Source organism: Plectrocnemia conspersa, unplaced genomic scaffold, assembly GCF_051122295.1.
Source record: "Plectrocnemia conspersa isolate PC_06_02 unplaced genomic scaffold, ASM5112229v1 ptg000007l, whole genome shotgun sequence".
Taxonomy (NCBI): Eukaryota; Metazoa; Arthropoda; class Insecta; order Trichoptera; family Polycentropodidae; genus Plectrocnemia; species Plectrocnemia conspersa.
Window position 1 is genome coordinate 9,326,053 of NW_028277171.1, and position 22,447 is coordinate 9,348,499.

The 22,447-nt window shown below is 29.0% G+C and overlaps 1 protein-coding gene across 1 annotated transcript in view; it reads left to right on the top strand.

Moving 5' to 3' along the window:
- The first annotated feature begins 2,338 nt into the window (after positions 1-2,338).
- The window catches only part of LOC148233864 (uncharacterized), a 51,236-nt gene continuing 31,127 nt past the window's right edge, over positions 2,339-22,447 (top strand). Inside the window, exons 1-2 of the mRNA XM_088188659.1 lie at positions 2,339-2,415; positions 3,333-3,651. Of these exons, the coding sequence (XP_088044785.1) occupies positions 3,579-3,651 (73 nt within the window). The 5' untranslated portion in view covers positions 2,339-2,415; positions 3,333-3,578. The remainder of the gene's footprint in view (positions 2,416-3,332; positions 3,652-22,447) is intronic.

Here is a 22,447-nt window from a genome sequence, read left to right on the forward strand (position 1 = left end):
CGCCTTTCTTTTAGGAGCGTTGGGATATGATTCGCTGAATTCTCGCAGAAAGCTGTATGTCGCTAAGCATTTTTTCAAACTACTAAAAGGTGCTGTCGACAATCCAGCTATTCTCGAGGAATTCCAGTTTTGGGTTCCGGAACATTTTCGAGAATCACGATCGAGACCTCTTTTGATGGCAGTTAGGGCTAGGACATCCGCACTTGCCGACTCGCCTATAGCTGTGGCCATACGGCTCCTTAATACGCTGGCATTGAAAATTGATTTATTTAATGTTAGCTACGAGGATCTGATCCGGTTTATATCTTTTAATTTTAATATTTTATAATTTTTTTTGTTATGTTTAAGTATTGTTATATTTATTTATATATATACGTTTTTTTATGTTTTATAAATTTATAATTTGCTTTCGACCATCGTGGCGCATTGGGGTAACCTGTTAGGCCACGATGGTCTTAATTTAATCGAAAAAATAAATAAAAATAAATATGTTTGTAAGTCATTGTTTCTTTAAATAGTATTTATGTACTTTGTATTAAGTGATTTGTTGGATATGTATAAATATGATTTTACTAACCGTTTCAGTATAAACATATTTAAATACATTTTCAATGATAAATACAATATATGTATGTTTATATTTGCAAAAATTATAAGATACTCTAAAATGTATGTGAAACTCAATTTGACACATTGCAAAACTTCCATTCGATGTTCAAACTCAAACCTCACCTCGAACTAACTATAGTTTTCATTGGATCAGGTTAGGTTTGATTAATTCGTTTGTATTAAATTTGGATTTAAACAGCAAATGGGAATTTCACAACTGGCAAATTAAGTTTCATAGACATTTTAGAGCAGCATATAATTTTACCAGCGCCTATAAGTTAATTTATACTTTCGCTGATAAAAATATATAAACAAGTAAAAATGTATTTAGATATGATTTTACAGAAACACTAGTGAACATATTAATTTACTGATAATACAATTTCACTGTAGCACTGTTACAATGAACCGGATTTAGGAAAATTTTCAAAAGGGCAGACAATTTTATGGGTGTATTTATTAAATGTGTTTTTCAGTGAAGTTATATTTTGACTAGTATACATATAATTTAAATTACTAGACCAGGTAAAATGTTTCAAAATATTATGTATTAGTTTCACTGATGAATATAAGTGAAAATGTATTTATTGACTGCCCAAAATATCCGGTACACAAACGTTCGGAACAATTTTACCTACGACAATTTTTTTAAAGGAAATTCGTTGATGACATACACGATTTAACAATTGTTAATTAAAGACACTTATGTCGTTTTTTATCAACAAATAAGTACAATTCTGATAGTTAGCTTAGACTTTTATTAGTTTATAAAGGTGCGCAAATGGACGTTTTACAACCGTCTAATAACGATTGAGAGCAGTATATTATTTATTTGCACGTATCAGATAAATTATATTTTCACTAGTTGAAATATACATCTACGGACGAATATGTATTCTGGTATGATTTTACTGAAATCATAATAAAAACAGAATTTTACTAGTAATAAACATTCACTTTAACATATGCATACAATGACTAAAGGGGAAGAGATCAACAACCCTACTCTCATGACTCTGGATGATTTATAGTAATAATGAAATCCTTGTTTTTTATATTTTAAATATTATAACTGTTTTATATTGCGTTTTTTTTGGTACAAGAGAATTTGTAGCTGCTCAAATCAAGACGAATTTTAACTGGCGATTTTTTTTTTTGGTATGCGTTTTATTAAGACCGCGAATTATTCTTGCTTATTATAAAGCTTCTATAATCCATTAGGACAAAATTTGTATATACTAACTGTATTGCACGATTACAGGTGTTCTCAACATTTTATTTAAATTAAATAAATTTAGAAAAAGCATCTCAAAATATTTTTTAAAAAATCTTACTTTTTAAAAAATATTCATAATTTTTAAAAAAAATTAATGAAAATTATTTACAAATGTCTACAACTACTTTGACGTATTAAATTGCTTACTATTATTTATTCTAATAGCTAAAGTTTTGAGTATTATTATATTTTTTAAAACAGCTGTGAGTTTTTAAAATGATACTCAAGGAATAGATGATTCACAGCTCTCACAATATACAACGTAGTTTATCATTTATATTTTACGACGATTTTTTAACGAAGGTAATCAATCGCAACGCCGGTTGCAGCCACGGCGCAAGTGTTTAAATCAAATGCGGCCATATCCGTATATACTATAGTGATAGCGCATCTTGCTCAGATTTCGCAGAGAAGCGGGAGTCTGAGCGTATCTCGGCTCAGTACCACAGGCTACGCCGAGCCGACTACGCGCTACGCCCCGTAGCTCTCGCGGCGCTAACTTTCGGAATCGTCTCGGAAAACTCGCAAAAGTACATTCGGATGTGTTTTTTTTTTATTTAGGTCTTACAAACTGTCACGCATTTTTTATTTTAAAATTCGGTTGATATATTAAAAATATAAATATAAGGAATATCTGACTTAACCCTTTGACTGAAATATGTAGACAAGAGACGTTAATCTATCTGTAAATTATATAAAAAAGATAATTAAACAAATTTTATGATATATGTAAATTTAGTGTAAGAGAAACGAAAGGATAAAACCATTATTTTTAGTACTATTATTTTTCATATATTTTTTAGTTTACAAATAATACATATCAATAATTTATATTAACATAGCCTAACCTAATGTTTTCTTTAATTTGATATGCATCAATAGATGTTAAATTACTTTAAAAAAGCATATTTAATAATAAAATGATTAATATGAATATTTAAAAAAAAATAACAATAATTTGTGAAATATTAGATAACATCTTAATTTATTGTACTTATTTTACATATATTATAATATAAATATAATCTGATATATGTATGTACATGATGGTCCAAATACTGTATTGTGTATTAAAGTCCTATCTATTAATGTGAGATTTTAATACCATAACACTATTTTAAAATATAACTCTTATAGTTAATGAGAAGTATTGTATTTTTATTTTTTATTAGCTACCATGCTTATTAACATTTGCTTTTACCGATATGAAAATAATGACAAAAATAACTTTTTATATTGTATTTTAAAAATCAGATTTTTCTTAAATATAATATATATAAATAATCAATAAAAAGTATGATATTGGATATAAAATAGTATATTATCGCTTAGAAAAGATAAAAATATATATTTAAACTGTAAAACATTTGTATAGTTACCTATTATATACATATATATTATTATACAGAGTATTATTTATTTGTGATGTTTGATGTTTGAATACTAGATATTTTTAATTTATAATAAAACAGCTTAATTGATGTTAAAAAATCTTATAACATTCATAATAGTATATAAAAAGGAGCGAGCGAAATTGAACTTAAACCGGCAATTAATTCTCCTATTTGAACTTTTTTCTTCATTCGAAATGAAACCATTCACCTGTGAAAATTATCAAACGAACCATTTGCTTTTGAAGTAATGTGAACGAAATAATTTTTTAACGAAGAAAAATTAAATAAATAAGTATAAAATGTCGAAAATGTTCCAAGGATTTAAGTCCGATCGGATAGTCTTCACTGCAATCTTGCTGCTATTCTACAACGGTGAGTAATAGCACTAATTTTCGTTTAATATCAATCAATCAATCAACATCAGCCCTTGTATTTGCGACCCGGAAAACACTGTAATCAAGGAAAGCCTTTAACACCCATCCCAAAAGCCATTTTCCAAAAGACCACTCTCTTCAATAAACATTACTTTTCCCTATCCCGAATCTACAATTGACGCGTCCGTATTTACGCAGCTTTCGAATAATTTAACCTTTCTGAATGCGCATTAACGATAGGTTTGATAGTATATTTTCCTTTTCTTTATAAATATGTATTTATTTTCTTAATAAAATATACAAATAACACATCTTATTAATACGTGTAGTGACATTATAATCAATACTGTCACTTAAAAATGTATGCGTGTAAGTAAGTTAAGCATTTAACGTCAATATTATTATGCTACATTAAAGCTAAGTAGCGAATAAAATAAGAAAAATAACGATTCACTTAACCAATATCATACCAGGGCTCCATTCGTATACATTAGAGGTCTCTCCTAAAATTTGAATGTGTACTTTAAGATCCTTTGCGGACCGCAATGCGATAAAAAGAAAGTCTTTCTAACGCAGGCGGATTGAGCTTGGACATATTCATGATAATCGGCTCACTTGTATTTGTATTAGTAATCGTTTTAGAATCGTATACTGCAATTTTAATTTTAATCTTTTTCATTCAAGGAATAATTTAAAGCAAAATAAAAATAAATGTGCAATGGTAAAATGATTTTAAACAACATAATGATGATATTTTATAAATATTTACATTTTCACACAGATAAAATTATGTAAAATTGTACTTATAGCCAGCTCTTCTTATTATAGACCACACTATATTGAACCTGCGCCTAAACAATAACAATTTTATTAACTGTTCCAATATATAATTTAATAACTGTTGCAGTTGCTTATTTTTAGACATCACATTATTAAGAAGAACATAACCATAGCTATTTAAACTGTAACTAATGCAATTTGGTCCATTACATTGTTTACTCCAGATCTTTTGCAACTCTCTGTATAAGTCTTTCATGACAGATTGCGATTTTGAGAGTAGTAGTATGTATAGTATATTTAGGGTCATAGCATATTTTTGTCTATTTTTTTAGTGTTTCTTAAACCAATTTATTTGAATTAACTTCTTCCATATTTCTGATAGCTACATATTTTTTTCAAAAAAATTATTAGATAAAATCTGATCTAGTAAAATGTATCTATTGAGATAGCTGCAAAGCTCTAAACAATAGCTTTTAACTTTGATATTCTTTGATAGTCCGAACTAAATGATACAGGCACTAAAACATTCCAACCAAGTTAAACCATTTCTATGAGCCTACATAAAAGTATGGTCTGGTATAGTGGCTAAACACAGTGCTTTTTTTACTCAGTTTTAGATTTATTTTTGAGTTTGTTAATTGTGTATGGAATAACTTGAGAAACGTTCCTAAAATTAATTCACTTTTCATTACCCGTGAGTAGTTTGAAAAGATTAATTTTCATTACATACATTGCATTAAATTTATATCGTTCAATTGAAGTATTTTGGAGATGTCAAGCTGTCTTAAATGTCTCGAAATAGTTAATAGTGTCAGTTTTGTTTAGTACGCGTCTATTTTCACGTGTCACTAGCAATTATGTCTTTGCTGACAGAACGTCTGACGCAAGATGCATCTTCGATATTGTACTGAATATTTAGGCGCTATATTTATACGTACAATTACAAGTATATACGCACGTGTTGTAACTGTAGCTCTGAATTTTGCATTTTAGCTGGATTAAAGTTGACGTGAAGTGGGAGACGTAGGCTTTCTCGGTCTGTGACCAGTATCACTAACAAGTCGAGAGTATCAGATGTATTAACTTATATACGCTTGGTTGAAATAAAAGAGGTTTCTTTGCTTTGGCTCTTCTAGACGCTTGCACCAACCATGCCAATTCAAGGTCTTGGTTTATTGCGCTTTTAACTTGCGTATGGGCGACAAGTACTTTTTCACGGTCGATGCATATTTGCATTTTTGCAATTAATGCTTTTTACCCACAAAATAAAAATTTATTTACAATATCCGCTTTACATATATTACATTTTTTTACTAATCTGTGACATGCTTAAAATTTTACGAAAACGATAGGGCTCATTGATCATATCAAATTGTATTGCAATTAAAATTGTACAGATATTTTAGTTGAAAATATGACCAATTATACTGTTTTTTGTGGCTTTATGCCAAACAGTCACATCAATAGACTTAAAGTGATTTTGTCTTTTTACGAAAAAACTTAATCAATATGTAGAAAAAAAAACACTACTATTTTATTATTAAGCATTTACAAAATTGTACCCTTTAAAAGTTTGATAAAATATTAATAATATATAGTACTAATATATGACATGTACTATATCTAAAAAAAAAAAATATGCATTTAGCTTGAATTGAGTTATAAACAAAAATATTTCTTATTTTTTTTTGCTTAAAATTAAATTGTAACTTAAAAATGCTATATTTTCTATTCTAATTACATAAAATTGGTTCTTTTTTATTTATGTTAAACATTTTTTTTTTATATTTTGGTACGTTTATTAAAAAAAATCATTTTACAATCAGTTGGATCACACATACTAGAGCATTGAAAATGTAAATGAAAATAATATCACTAAATGAAAAGAGAATTAATACGTTAAAATAACAGTTAAATAGTAGTAAGCTTAAACCAAAATAATTTATATCACATCGTATCTTCTCACTTTTTGGTCAGCGACAATAACGATAAGCAATAAATTATCATTTGACCCACTTCACACAAACAAAATAGAATAATATAACAACATTCTCAAATATTTCAATAATTTGATTTTTAATTTGAAATGAAATAGATCATCAAAATACATTTTTATATAATTACCAAAAACAATTTTATTCAATACCTGCTTATACAATAGATATGAATGTATATGTCTTAACAGGACATTTTAGATATCACAAGCACTACATTAAAAAGAAAATTTTAATAACAATTTAATTAAAGAAAATGAGCTAATTCAGTAGATTCTCTAGTTTAGATTTATAATTAAAGTTGTTTCATTTTTAGCATTATTCATAATGTTAAGAGTAAATTGTATGGGTTATTTAAACATGTTTTTTTAGAATACTTGTAAATATAATAATTAACATAATTTTTTGCTGTCAGTAGTTAAACTATATTTAAAAAAAATGTTTTAAATATATGACTATATATTCAGTGGACCTTTGTAACTGAATGCGGAAATCATTATTTTTTAATACCACCGGATTAGTGGTAATTTAACTCATTTTTTCAAAAGATAAAGTACAAAACCCACAATTTATTAATTCGGGTTAGGTATGAAATATTTAGCTCTGACCCACATATATTAATTAAACTTATTAGTTAATCGCGAATCTTGGCGCGGAGCATTATACATAGCTCGCGCGTCCGTGTCTGGGGGGAGCAAATAAATTGAGTCCCGCTATTTTATGATCGCACCATGGATTCAACCTCCGTAATAAAATATTCATATTTTCAAAAACTTCGTCAGCAACCGAAAGGTTTGATTTATATTTAAAGTTAAAGCAGTTAAAGTTCGTTGTTTGATTAACACACTTAAATGAAAAATAGTCTGGGAGAAATTCACGTTCAGGGAGAAACTTTATATTAAATAATATACACAGGGAAGCATTTCAAGAATTTTTTCAGAGTGCAAGCAAACCATGTAGAAGATGTTAGTTAAAGTTAATTTTTTTTGCATAATCATAATGTTGATAAACAATAGATAATACTAGTTATAACGCAGTTCTTAGATGTTTGACCATATATAACATACATATATAGTATAGATAGCCCAAACTTTCACCACCTCTTGTCACCTCTTGTAGATATATATATTTTAAAGTAAAAATAGAACACATCTTTAGTAATTAACTCAAATATGAAACAATTTGCAACTCTCCAGTTTTTGCCAATTAATCTTGCCAATTTGCCCAAAATACTACAGCTGTGAAATGAAAAATGTCCATCGCTCTCGTTCGCTACCATTCCATTCACCGTTGGAATTTATTTGCGAAATGTCTCACGATAAACAATGCCGTCTGCTAATTGCGTGTTTATACGGACCGATTGCCACGTTAACTCTAGGTAACGAGTTGAACACTTTGCTCACAAGTCTCATTTGCACTCCAACTCCAAAGTGTGTTGTGTCACTAAACATTTTCAGTAGTCGACATCTGTTGCGGCAGTGTTGTGCCGATTTATACAATAAACACGCCTAAACTTTCACGCGACGTTTATTTGACGTTTATATGAAAAAAAAAACAACCCTTATCTGAACGTCTCGAGATTATGTGATATATACGCAGAAATGCCAATAAGGTAGGATACTCGTGAAAATACCCAGGACGCCACTTCTATCCAGATACATTGAATGTCTACGATAGTGACAGTGATTTTGATGAAAATAATATTGTTCAACTTTTCATACTGGAATGAATAATAATCTTATTTTTATCTACTTCTTTAGAATTGTGTATGCATCGAATATAAACATATTTTTTCAGTTGTCAAAATTTGAGCAATGATAGATAAGTTAATAATAAAAAACATTTTTATAGTAAATAATATTGTAATATAACTTTTGGGTTTCGAGGCAGAATGTATGTAACTTTACATCAAAATATATGCCGAAAAAAGTAATAATCATTTTTAATATGTACAATTTACCACATTATTAAAAATGCGGCTATTGAAAGTCAAGGAGCTTTTGCCTAATAATTTATACTATTTAATGAATATAAATATATTATATTTGTCACCCTGTTACAATATAATGCACATGCAAATAAAAATAACGCTTCGGATATTTTGTAATAAAATAGCGTAAATCTTATTTATATAAATACATATGTGTGTTTTTTAATTATAAATGCTTATGTAAGGTTTTGTAGTATAATTTTCTCACGAATGGGATAATAATTAAGCATAAGACTATAAAGAACCCTTGTTCGGACAACGAGTGATTTTTATACCTTTCTTCTGCTAATAATTATGAAATAATCTTTTAATAAAATTAAGCTACTCTAGATAACCAAAAATTAAAAGGCATTTTAATAACCCGATTGTATTGCTTAATAATATGAAATAACCATAAATCATTAAATTTCCTGTTTTAATTATATTAAAATATTCTTTGGTTAAGTTTAACTTTTAATTCTCATAAATATATAATATTATCATTTAAATTATTTTACTGTACATACATATTTGTTTCTTTAATTTATTATATCCCAGATTATTTGGTACTTTCATCCCACTTTTAACGTTGTAGCGAGTCACAAGTTCTTAAGTTCGATGCATACTAATACATGGCTTTTCAAAATACATAAATAGATGCTTACAAACATACTGTGTTTAAAATGACATACCTCTTTTTTGCACATTTTTATTATAAAAAACATGATGTTTTGCTAGCCCAAAAATATGTAACACAATCAATATCAGTAAAGACAGTTGTTATGCATGCAGTCCTACATATATGATATTAACAATATTATTTTGGATTGCAAAGTGAATTTCAAACTAAATGTCAAAATTAGCTACATTGTAGTATTCCTAAACTCTTGTTTATGACAATCAGTCAAATGAAACCAAATGTTTGATTAAAACATGGAATTTGTTACAGCAATGTGAATTAATTATATTTATATATTTTTTATTCAATAAAATTATTTATTTATAAAATATTTATAAATCACGTAATGCTTTATTTGATATAATCGCATGCATCCGTATTTGATCACAAACGTGCTGAAAGCACGAATAAATATTTAACGCGAGGTTGACACAATAATGTTTATTGATGTGTAGTTCGATTTACAATTTTACATATAAATTAAATTTGCACCAACTGACAATATAAAATAACAATTAAAATATAATACGTACGGAATTTATGTATAAAAAAGTTTTCACTGGTCGAATACAATGTTCAATTATCAAATATATTCGATTGAACATCGGATAAAACTTTTTAATTAATACTTATTTATATACCAGGGCAAATTTATAATACTCATGATACATTTTAGATCTTTTCACAGTAAATTTATCTTTATACATAAATTTAAATATACACCATTTATATAAATACTACTAAATATTTCTGTGTTAGATCTATTGTAGATCAATGCTTTATTAATAACCGCTTTCTTGAGCAATACAAGAAATTAAGAGATCATTTGAAAATGTAAGTATTTTTAATTGCCTTCAAATTCATTTCTATATCTATAATAATGGTCCTAGCTTAGATCTTTTTTAAGCGATTAAATTGAAATAATTTACCAAATTTACATATTTGTCTCATTGTATACTTTAATGTTCTTCTTTCAGATTAATTGAGTTTATAATGCTTATTTTCATGTGTATGTGGTGCTGCGGCACGCCTATTTTTATGTGTCGTCAGATCAACGCGAGTGTTTCGACCCGGAGACTTGAAAGGCTTTTAATTATTGTGAAGGGCTCCTCCAACTTTTGGGTCGCGACCCCTTGCAGGACGGTAGCGTGCATACATTTTCGGTCATTGTGCCCATGGGCCCTTCGTTTCGTTTTCCGCAAAAACCCTTTTCATATTCAATAAGGTCTCGCGCGCGCGTTAATTCTGCCACAATATTTTAAACTTTCACCAACTGTGTGGATCGAGCCGTCGAAGGTCGCATGCGGTTTGGTGGTTAGAAATTGAGTTATTGTTTAGAACTTAGAGTTCATATATACCCTATTTAGTGATTTCTAGAATTTTCCCACAGGTGTACTTAATTATTTAAAAACAATAATAATGATACGAGATATGCAGATGACACAACACTTGTTACAGAGTAAAAGAGTTCGTCAATAAATTTAAAATCAATTACTGATTATCGACCGCAAAAACCAGATCCAGCCAAATAATAAAGAAACATTGGCGATTGGTAAAGAATGAGAGGAGTGCAACGTGTTTTAAAAACTGTCGCTATTCCGGACCCATTGCCAAAGAAGACGAGTTTCTTTAAAGCTCTCAGAAACGCACGATAAGCTTAGGTATTATCAAACATTTTTATTTATCTCGAAACACTGTTCATAATCACTGAAACAATGATTTCAAGAAACGGTAGGAAGCCATTTATAATTTAAGGAAACGATATTTCGTTTGACTAACGGTCGCTATTTTATATACTTCTAATTTTGATAAATATAAAAATGCGCATTTACTCCAACTAGGCTGTGTGGTCAAACTTTGTCTCTTTAAAAAATCATTAGTGATTTTACAATGAATCTGTGGAAGTGGTTCAATATTTACTGAAATAAATAAAATGAATTATTTTTGGAACATAACAATGCCATTGTTTTTTAATTGCACGTTTTTCTGAATACGATACATTTTTTTTATAGTAACAAACAGTTACAATATTATTATTTTGTTCTTGAACACGTTTGTTTTAATATTTATTGCCGTTTTCTAAAAATAAAATAAGATTACTTACAAAATAAAATATATTGAAATAGAATAACATTCACATAAATGTATTATTAAAATAACAGTAAACACAAATAATTGGTTACTTTCATACTAAACGTAAATAATTTTTAAAAAAAAAGTTTCATATATAATCTTCATAGAGGGATCTTAAATATCTACCATGCTTTCTGCTCTTGCAGCACAATCTAGTTCATGATTTATATGTGTCATAAATATGATAAATAATATACTTTTAAAATAATACTATTTTCAAAAGCAAATTAACTGAAAACAATACCTAAAAGTCCCAATTTGCCAAGTTTATAATGGGTTTTATTTTACCTTCCTTCCATCTTCCGCCTGTCATAAAATATCCTGGAATTACAGTCGCCAATTAATAAATTTATAATTATTTAATAAATATGATTTATATTACATACACAATGTTTAAACATTATATAATAATAAGTCACAATATACACAGGATGGCTTTTAACAAATTTTAAGCTATATGTAGGTATATATTACAAATATGATTTTCTAATATTTTAATAAAAATATTCTTGTCGAAGAATTTTTGCCAACGAATATTGTTGAATAAGAAAAATCTGCGTATGAGAGAATGTTTTAGATAAAACATGGTTGTGTATATCTAAGCCGAAATCTTGACTGATTCAACGATATTATATTATATAAAAAAATATAATAGAGAATGATAAAATCGGATGCCTAATAAAAAATCTGGAAAAACTTTTTAATATTTTTACTAATGTTAATAAGCCTAGTTATTAAATGTTTGTATGTAAACGTAGTAATACATATATATGGTGTTGTATAAAAGGGTTCAATAAAAAATATTATTTGATAAATATAAAAAAAAACTTATACTCCGAAATACTGATGTTTTTATTATTTCAGTATCGGTATTACGTAATTAAAAAATACTCGTAATACCAGTAGCAAATGTATTAAATGTCCTAATTTTATCATTACTAATAAAATATATGTTATACATACATATATGGTTTAATATACCGTAGTCTCCTCGTAGATATTTCTAATAAAGTTTCATTTTTAGAATATTCTCGAGGCTCTGCATAATCCACTCACTTATATACCTTTTACACTGAACACTCAACAGTTTCCACGTATTCCTGAATTACACATATCGCTGGGTGGGTGATATATTATTATGTGTGTGCTTCTGTAATACATAAAACATATTTACATACACATTCGCGCCGTAGCGAATTAATCACGTTCGTACGTGCGAATTTCGTTCGTCGGAGAGTTTCGTTTTATTTGCTTGTAAATCAAGATATTGCAACTAATTTTCCGTTTTCCTCCATGGAACATGGATCCAGCGCGGCGGGTTAGCTAATTAAAACAGAGTACATGAAAATTGCTCACAGCTAAGTACTTAGCACTTGTGTACTTCTAAACGATGTGTATAATAGTAAACTACCCGTTATCAACGTGTATGTATTATATACTCAATATATATGGTATTTAATAACCAAATGGTTTATTTTTGTATACACATCGTTAGACTGAGCACTGAAACAAAAATGCTATTTTTCATATTGAAACAAACGATGCAGTTTTACAGAATATTGTGCGATTTTTAATTTATAATAATAAAAACTGACGTACACTTTCTTGTGTCAAGTTAAAATTAAATGATATTTATTGCTATCGTTTTTGATTTATATTTGTTGTATTATTTATAAATAAATTTTAGCTCATCAATTAAACCACTTTTTTAATACAAATTATAAGGATTAACATATGCTGTTAAATCATAAATAGGCCAGTTAAAGAAAATGCTATGTTAGTGGGTACGACGGAGAAATTTCTTTTGTGTTTTCTGTTCGACAGTCCCGACTTATCTAATTTATGGCAATGAACAATATGAAATATCAACAAAAAATTTTTTAGGTTTTATGACTATGCAGTTGTAGCGTAAAGTGTTGTGAATTGTTTATTTTATACTGATCCCTCAGCTTAAAATATAAATCAAAACAATTGTGTGTTTTAAAAGCATTTAAAGTAAAGTCAGTTCTTTGCGAACCATTTAGCTCTAGAGTGAAAGAGATTCACCCAAATACATCTTCGAAGGATATAGATTTAAATTCTTCGCATTAATCAGAAGGAGTAGCATATTGTATATTGTTAAGAAAATAATCTATTCAAGAAAAATTACGAAATGCTATTTTGTCTATAGTCGAAGGAAATAAGAGAAAAGCAGAGAAGGGAATGAAAGAAGAGAACATAAAAAGAGAGTTCAAAAAATTTTATATCTATAAAAAGCGAACAGATATAAATTAGAAGCCTTATCCAACGCGTTAATGACAATAAGACCAACATCAACAGCAACGGAAAGGGTTTTTTCCATAACGGGAATAATAAAACCAAAAGTTAGCAGTAATATTAAATTCGAGACACTTTTTGCATTATTGTTTTTAAAAAGTATGTTCGTGAAGTTAAAATAATTGTAAAAATTAACATACTAAGTATTTTATTTATTTATTTATATGTGCACGAATTTGAATAATAGCTATTTTGGTACATTTGGTAAATACTCGAAAGTACTCGAGTACTCGAGTATTTTAAAATTTTAATATTCGATACTCGAGTAGTTGATGGTTCGAGTAATTGGAGACTCTAGTTACAAAGGAGTGAACACAATCAACAACTACTAAGTAAGTAATGAGACACCACACTGAAATCAAAGTGAATAATTAATAAATTTATATTATAGCTTTCAAGCAATATATGTAAGTATACAGGTTTGGCTATAATAATGGGGCACCCAAATAAATGTAATATATCTTAAAAAATCGTAAAAAAATAATTGAGGTTGCTTAAAGTGATTATTTTAAGCTTATTTTTAATATTTAGTAGACCCACCATTAGCTTTAATTACAGCTGCAACCCTTTTTGGCATACTTCAACTAATGACAGGTGGACAGAGACAATTTTCTCCATTCCATCTGCAATTTTTCTAGCAGATCAATTTTGGATTTCCAATTGTGTTGGGCAACATATTCTTTTAATTTTCCCCATAAATGATCTATAGGATTTAGGTTTGGTTACTGTATAGGCCATTCTAAAAGCGTCAAACCAATCTCTACTTAGTATGGTATAAAGCGTTTTCTTGCTCGAATCGGATGATAGCGTGATCTGTGCATAAAAATATTTTTCAATAGAAATCCTTTAAAGTGGATTCTAACATCGCAATATAAATGTCACTATTTATACTACTCTCGCAAGTATACAGGTTTCTTGCCTCTACTGATGCCATGCAACTCCAGAGCATAACGCTTCCGCCATAATATTTGACTTTAGGTACTACGACTTCAGCTAGATATTTTTTTTAGCAAATAAACAATAAAAAAAACAGTTATGCTGCACACCTAAAATAGATTAGCACCATCCCACAAATATCTTTGCATTTGTCAAGCTCGTTGAAAGGCGCTGACGACTCTCTAGGGCAGGGGTTCCCAACCCCGTGCCCGCGGGCACCATGGTGCCCGCGGACCGATTTGTGTGCGCCCGCCACTATTTGACCGCAATAGAATTTTTTCACAAACACTAATTAAAAATTTTAATTATTTGTTAAGCCTCTACTACACTCTCTCGAAGTTGTCCGAACCGAAGCTACAACTGAAATCAGCCGAGATCGCCGACTTTTTTCCGATTATAGCTCCTGTAAGTGGCAAAAAAGGAATCTTTGACGAGTCAGGTGGTGCCCGCCGCCCTACCGATATTGTAAAATGCGCTCTAGGATACAAAAAGGTTGAAAACCTCTGCTCTAGGGCATTCTAAAACATGCAGTCAAAAGTGGCCGAGCATTTCTGGATTGTCAACACCCCCCCTTATTAACTTTAAAAAGTGCTTCGTTGCGTTGATGCTTAAAAGTCATTAGCATACAAAAATAAGTGCTACTCGTACTCCCTCTTGTAGAGATATATCAATTTTTTATGAATTCTCTCCAACAATAATAGTTTTTCGCTTCACTCAGATTCCAGACAATGGATCTATATTAGAGGACGCTGTGAACTAGCGTATCATACAGAAATAAATTATTGAAGTGACACGCGCTCCGCATAATAAAGCGAAGTATCTTAGACGCCTTTGCAAATTTTGGCAATATATATAAAAAAAAATATCCTTGATTGTACGTAATTTTTAAATCATCGACGAAAAAAATCGGCTTAGAACATTCATGCTTATACTATAAGAGAATTCCGCTAGGCAAGAGGATCTAGAAAATGTGACAAAGTGACATTTGAGTGAATCCAAGTTCGAATCGAATGCGAAAACTCATCAGCATATAATAAATATTCCTAATTATTATTTGCCGCATGTATGTTGTTAATCAAGAGAGCAGAAGACCCAGATTGGATCTGTTGGTACTCCAGAATGAGCAAAATACTCATCAGAGGACCAATAGCTCACATACTGAATAAATCGAAAAAATATATATAAAAATAAAGAAATGCATGCATGTTTATTATATAATAGTGCTACAAATGTATACCATACGAAATAATATTTTTAAATATAGATCCTTTATAATTACGAAAATAAAAGTAAAAGTAACTCCTTTTCTAGACGTCTACGTTTCTAATAATGCTCATTGTTTTCATTAACTTGTACGACTTGACATTGAATAAATATTTTTCAGATTCCTTTATTATTTCATTATTAAAAATACGTTTATTATCGCTTCTCAAGTTCTCATAAAAAATATTTAATCAGTAAAATAGAACTGGTCATATATTTTTTCTTAGAATTTCTAACGATATTATTTATCTATAATATTAAACATTTTCCCTATTATTAATTTATATAATAAAATATTTACCTATGTATATTTCTAGTTGTAATGCAAATGTATTTATTCTATACTTTTGTATAACGTAATTTAAAAAATAAAACGTTACTTAATTATTAAAATATATAAATAAATTCGAATACTGACTATTTAAAATTCATATTAATAACATATTTTTAATTTATGCATACATTTTACATCCATAGTGAGCAAACTTAGTATTAAAGGCATGCGGAAGAGCATATTTGTATTTGGACGTTGTAAACATAATTTGTTAGTATAATATTTGCAGTAAAAACATTTAAAATGTATGCACTACAAACATACAGGTGTAATTAATTAAATTTATGTAATGCTCTATAAACATGGTGCTGTTGTTTTAACGTAGAGAGATATGTGTATTTTAATAATGTGCAATATATCTTAAAATCATATAATCTGTTGACCTTTGTTAGCAAGGAGCTCAAGACTCAAAACTGGATATCAAGGATTTACAAATAATTATTTATTTATGTATACATGTGTGCATTCTAAATCATAATACTAAACTAGTTATAAGATAAATAAACAACCATGCTATAAGATATTCAAACCGATTCTGAATAAGTTATTTTTACACACAGTTAACCCATATCTTATAACATTTGGTTCAGAAACCTGAATCATGAAAATTTAAAACAGACTTTTTAATGTAATTGAAAGGAAATAAATATAAAATATTTACTTTTATTTACTGTAAATCTACCATTGCAATATAGACATATATTTTAATGATTCAAAATATTATTATAGCTTATAATAAATGCGTCACTGTACATGCTCAATTTTATTTAAATAACATTTTTCATCCGTGAGATTACCAAAATCTAGAAAAACTAGCAATTAAATTAGATACTAATTACCAATTTTTATTTTTTTCCTAGATACGTTAAAAATAAAAAAATATATCTTGGTATTTTAGATATTAGTTACAGATTTTCAACAGCGGTCTATCGTGTTGATATATTATTAGTTTATACTTATATTTTTTTCTGGTAATATAAGTTACATTTGTTTCTCAATCGCCATATAAAGAGGCATATTTAATAATACACCTATGCATATAAATTATATCAATACCATAACACAATTTCGTGTAAATATTTATTTGTATATTTAATCAATATTTTCTTATTTTTATATTATATATAGTGTAATATTAATTTATATTTTTTGTGTTTTAAATGTAAAATCATACTAAAATTTCACTTGCACTTAATTCCTGTATATACTAAACATTCTTGTTACCACGTTTGCGCCCGAAGAATTCATTCGTCTCCAAAGATCGATTTAAATTCTGAATTTCTAATTGTAACTGAACCAAGATATAATAGAAAAGCGGCTGTATTTTTCGTCTTCTCAGTCTGTCAATGGTCGACGTAGCTTCACTTGCTGCAAGTTTGAATAAATTCTCAAGTTCTCAGATGAAAGTGTAAAATTTCTCGATGAAATGCTGATAGACGCGAATTACAAATGAAAAAAAGTATATATTCTCCGTTTGCGCTTATATACGCTTAACCTGACTAGAGGGATGATTATTGCCCGATGGACAATTGCGAATGTTTAAGGATGTAATTGGATTTGCGAATTTCCATTTGCTTTTCAATGCTGTATTTTTTTAAAGTTATTTTTGCGTTTGTATGATCATTAAATAATATTTAGTACCTTTGCATCTGTCATTTCGAATTAAACATAATATTTGAAAACACTAATATTAACAATAGTAATAACCTATCTTTCGGATATTATTATTGTCACGTACGGAATGCATACTGCTAGATTTTAAGCGAGTCTTAAAAACCAATTACAGTTTTGTTTATTGCGCTTTTAACGCATATTAGGTAACAAGTTTTCTTACTGTTAATGCGTCACTTTTAATAAATAAAATATTCAACTGGATGTTAATGATCTCCATATATTTTTAATAAAATAAATAAAGCATAATTATACAACTGCAAATATAATTCTTTTGGAAATATGAGAGTTGCAAGATTATTTTAAAATAAATAATAGGTGTTTATATTTTATTTTTCTTACTAATCTATATGTTCATTTATATGTTTAACGTTGGAGCAATTGTTCATAAAAGTGTATTTAAGAACTTGTGTTATCTGTGTGTTGAAGTTTGTCTTTCTCCACGACCAAGTGTCAACATTTTAATACGTTCTTAAGAAAAATTGAGAAAAAGGCTAAAATGAATTAGGCCGTGTCAAACTCTGCTTTTTGAATTTACACTTTCTGTAGTAAAGCTTAAGTATGTATCCCGTGTGTTAATCTATAAACAGAACCATTGTACAGGCAACCCTCGACTTTCACACATTTTTAAAATAAAAACAATTTTTCAAAGACTTGAATCAGGTCATTGAGCACACTGACAGGAAAGGTACGCCTACATTATGAGATTATTGGAAGAACTTTAATATAGGGAACGCAATAAAAGAGTCAACAATGATAGGTTACTGAAAACAATTATGCTCACAAATAATGAGTGATTTTATAAATTCTGAAGAAATTCTAGTAACATCACAGATGAAATAGTTAGCCTAATGAATGAACTAAATTTGGACGTCAATAACCAAAATGTTAATGAGTTTATTGAATCCCACTTAGTACCTCTATCAAGTAAATACTTAATTGAGCAACAAGAGTTAAAAGAAATACACAATGAAAGCGAGGAATAAGAAGCTGATAAAATCGAAAAGATTTTGTCAATCAAAAATATGAATAAAAAAATAATAATGACAAATTCTTGCCTATCATAGAAAATGTGATCCCAATGGAGAGCCTACATACATATATCTCAAGTATGTAAGACGATTGAGAAAGACACATCATGTTATATAGCTCTTTATCGAAAAAGAAAAAAGGTGGTATTTATTTAACTCTGTACAAGTTTTATAAAGAAAAAACCTGAAAGCAGTTAAACACGCCTCGTTAACTTAATTATGTATATTGATAAATAAACATTTTTAATATATTATTGATAAAAAAATATTTTAAAATACAATTTTTTATGTTTTTTTTACATCTTACTTTCGAACATTTAACATTTGCACACATTTTCAAGTACCAATTATGTGCGAAAGTCGTAGGCCGCCTGTAGTTTTTTTCAGATATTCATTAAGATCAGGCTAAATGGGCTAGCTCCTGTGTGTTATTATATATTATATAATAATCTTATATAACTATGTTTTTGTGAAAAACATCAAATATGTAGTGCGTTAAAAAAGAATTTATAAAACTGTCATATCCTGTTCTTGGGTATTTTTTATAAAGGTACCAAGTACCCGGTTTGCTTTCAAGTTATTTTTGACAACTAATATATACTAACCTGGAGTTCATAATATATCTTGGATTTTGAATTTTATCTTGAATCATCTTGAATTTTATTCATAATTAATATTACCTTTTCTATACCCCGCTTATCATTACCTACTCTGTATGCAGCTGCGATTTTTTCGGACTTCTTGGAAGCACCGAATATCGTTGCCCGGAAGGGTTTAACTAATCTTTATTCGGTTTTGAAAATCAGAAAAATAAGACGGAGAATTTTGCTTCTTAAAAATCGTGTGACAACAGATGTTTAATTTTAAAAAAACGATGGAGCTAAGGTAAAATGTCTTCCCAGATATCAAGGAAATATTTTTAAAATAATTTGTCATCTTGTTTAACATTACTCAACCAAAGTATTAAAATAACCAAGACCTGTTTGAGTTTAATTATTAATTATAAGCACAAAATATTTTTTCCTGTAATTCAAAGTGAGTTTTTGCCTTAACTTGCACTATATACGATTAAATAAATATCAGCATTAAAAATACTGTATTTTCGTATCTGTGTACTCTCCGTTGAGACTCGCAACGGGCGCCATATACTCGTATCCGTTTCGTGCAATATCTGTATATAAAATTCACCGGTACACATACACTTTATTTATTCATTGAAATATCAGAAATTCCGTTTCGAAATCGGAGTAGTTCACGCCCCCAAAACTTCTCTCAATGCCCTCAATACAAAAGCACAGAGCGCACCTGATACCTAACGCCATTTATTATGAAAATTTCGATTGCCATTTAATTAACTAAAATCTAAATTAAACACACACACGAAGGGTTGCGGCTAGGTTCACGTCTGTCCGTTTTTCAATCTTGAACTTCACTCGGAGAGTTCGTGTGTGAATTTCCCATTCGCCAGATATCGGTGGGGTTTTTTCAACCCCCTGCAAGCCCCCCAAGAGAAGGGCGGCTCGTCTAATATATTTTCCGGTTGACAACCAGCCAACACAGTGGACCGCAGGCTACATATTGAATCCAAACAACATAAATGCCCGCTACAGAACTAATTTAACCGTTTCAATTTACCGTGAAAATATTATTCCAGTTAATCGTCGCCGTGACGTCACATTTACAGCGGTTGCCCTATTAGAGTTCGCCTGAGTGGAAACAAGAGGTAATCGAAAATGAAAATGTTGACGTTAGGTTATGTTATGTTGTTGTAATTTATGTATATTATAATAATATTATACATAAATTACAATGTATATTTAAACGATATACCACTAAATTGCACGTTAAATAATCAACGCCGCAAACTGGTTGAGCTAACATTTATGGCAAATAGAATAATTAGTTATTATGATGAAATACACGAGAGATATTAAAAAAGTAAAGATACACAACAGTATATTGTAATATGACCTTCAACTTTAAATTAGCAATCATGCTCTTTCAAAATATTGGTTTTGTTATCTTAAGTGAATTAGTGTTATAAACCCAAAATCATAAAACATACATCCATTATCTGCTATCTTAAAATAAAGTACTACAAATACCATTCATGTTTTTTTTTAAAGATATTCTGTAATACGAATAATTAGAGTCGCATCGACGTATAAACCTAAAAAAACTTTAAGTAGCTAATTTTTATTTTAAGATTTTAATGTTGCATATAAAACCAATATTTTATTATATATAAGCTTACAGTAAAATCGTATCATAAAAATAATGTCTGATATTTATATTTTTAAATTTTTGGAGCACGTTGATTCGTATATGTTTTTTATCATATAATTATAATTATCTGATACATAGTTCTTAATTATTAAGACTCCATAAGTCTACTAATAAAATGCGAAGCGTTTGTTTATTTGCTGTTACTTTTACTGATATATTTAATACAGAAATTAATTAAATTTTAATTTTTGTAATTTTTAGCAACAAATATCACCACAAAAAATATTCCTTTACTACCTAGGATTCACTGCGTCCTGAAAATTTATATATTTTGAATGGTTATAAATAAACTACTGTCATTGTGATCATCAATCAAAAAGGGCGTGTTTCCAGCCGAGTAAAAAAATTGCTTCCATTTTCACTAGCCTTGTATATTTACTCTCCGAATATTTTGTACTACATATATGTGTACATGTGTATGTATGTGAATACATTCTATCCATATAATATGTACATATTCAATCTATATAATATATACTTCAAACTAATCATAGATTTAGTGTCAGTGTATTATATGCCTTGTGTAATAACTTCTTCCGCAATATTCACTGTCTGGTTGCTCAATAATGCAAATGATTCTCATAAGAAATAAATATTTTCAGATAATTTTTTTTGCGGATTTTTTGTACGAATCTTTTCAGTCGCACCGACGTATATATCTGAGAAAAGAAGTTGCTAATATGAATTTTACGGGGCTATTTAAACCAAAGCTCCAACAGTGCGATAAAAGTTTAAAACATCAATAAGGCGAATTTGGCATTCAAAATATATTAAACTAGCAAACTAGTAGCTTCAAATGACAACCACACGTATAGTTGGTGATGCTTGGCACCGGTGGCATAAGAATCTCATATTGCAGCTGTTGTGTGCATCGTAAATTAAATTTTATGAGTTATGGATCAGTACTCCACATCGTCGTTTATTATATCACATGATTTTATTTTTCAATTTTATTTATTAACTCGACTGCTATTGTACACATATTCGCAGCACGTATGCTATATTAATTTTATTCCGAGGTCGTATATAAAGTATATATATTTTTTATCGAAATCACCCCGCCGTTTCAGCATCGTTTTTCATTAGCTCCATTTGCATATGCTGACTGACGAATCGACCATGGGGGCTGGAAGAGAGTAGAAAGGGTTGCGTTTATTGAGTTGTCGTAAATTCCCGTTTGTCCATATCTCTCATTATATTTTACGATAACAAGATTTTTTCCCCCGCAGTTTTATTTGGCCGTGTCACAATGGCTTTTGGTTTGGACTCCCCATTGTTTGGCCAAACCGTTCGCTTTATTTATGTTTGTCTGCTTGAAATTTATTTCCTCTTGATAACAGTGAGAAAGTGAAAGAAAGAAAGAACGCAGCGGCGAGTGAATTGAAATAGAAGGGGGGTGGAA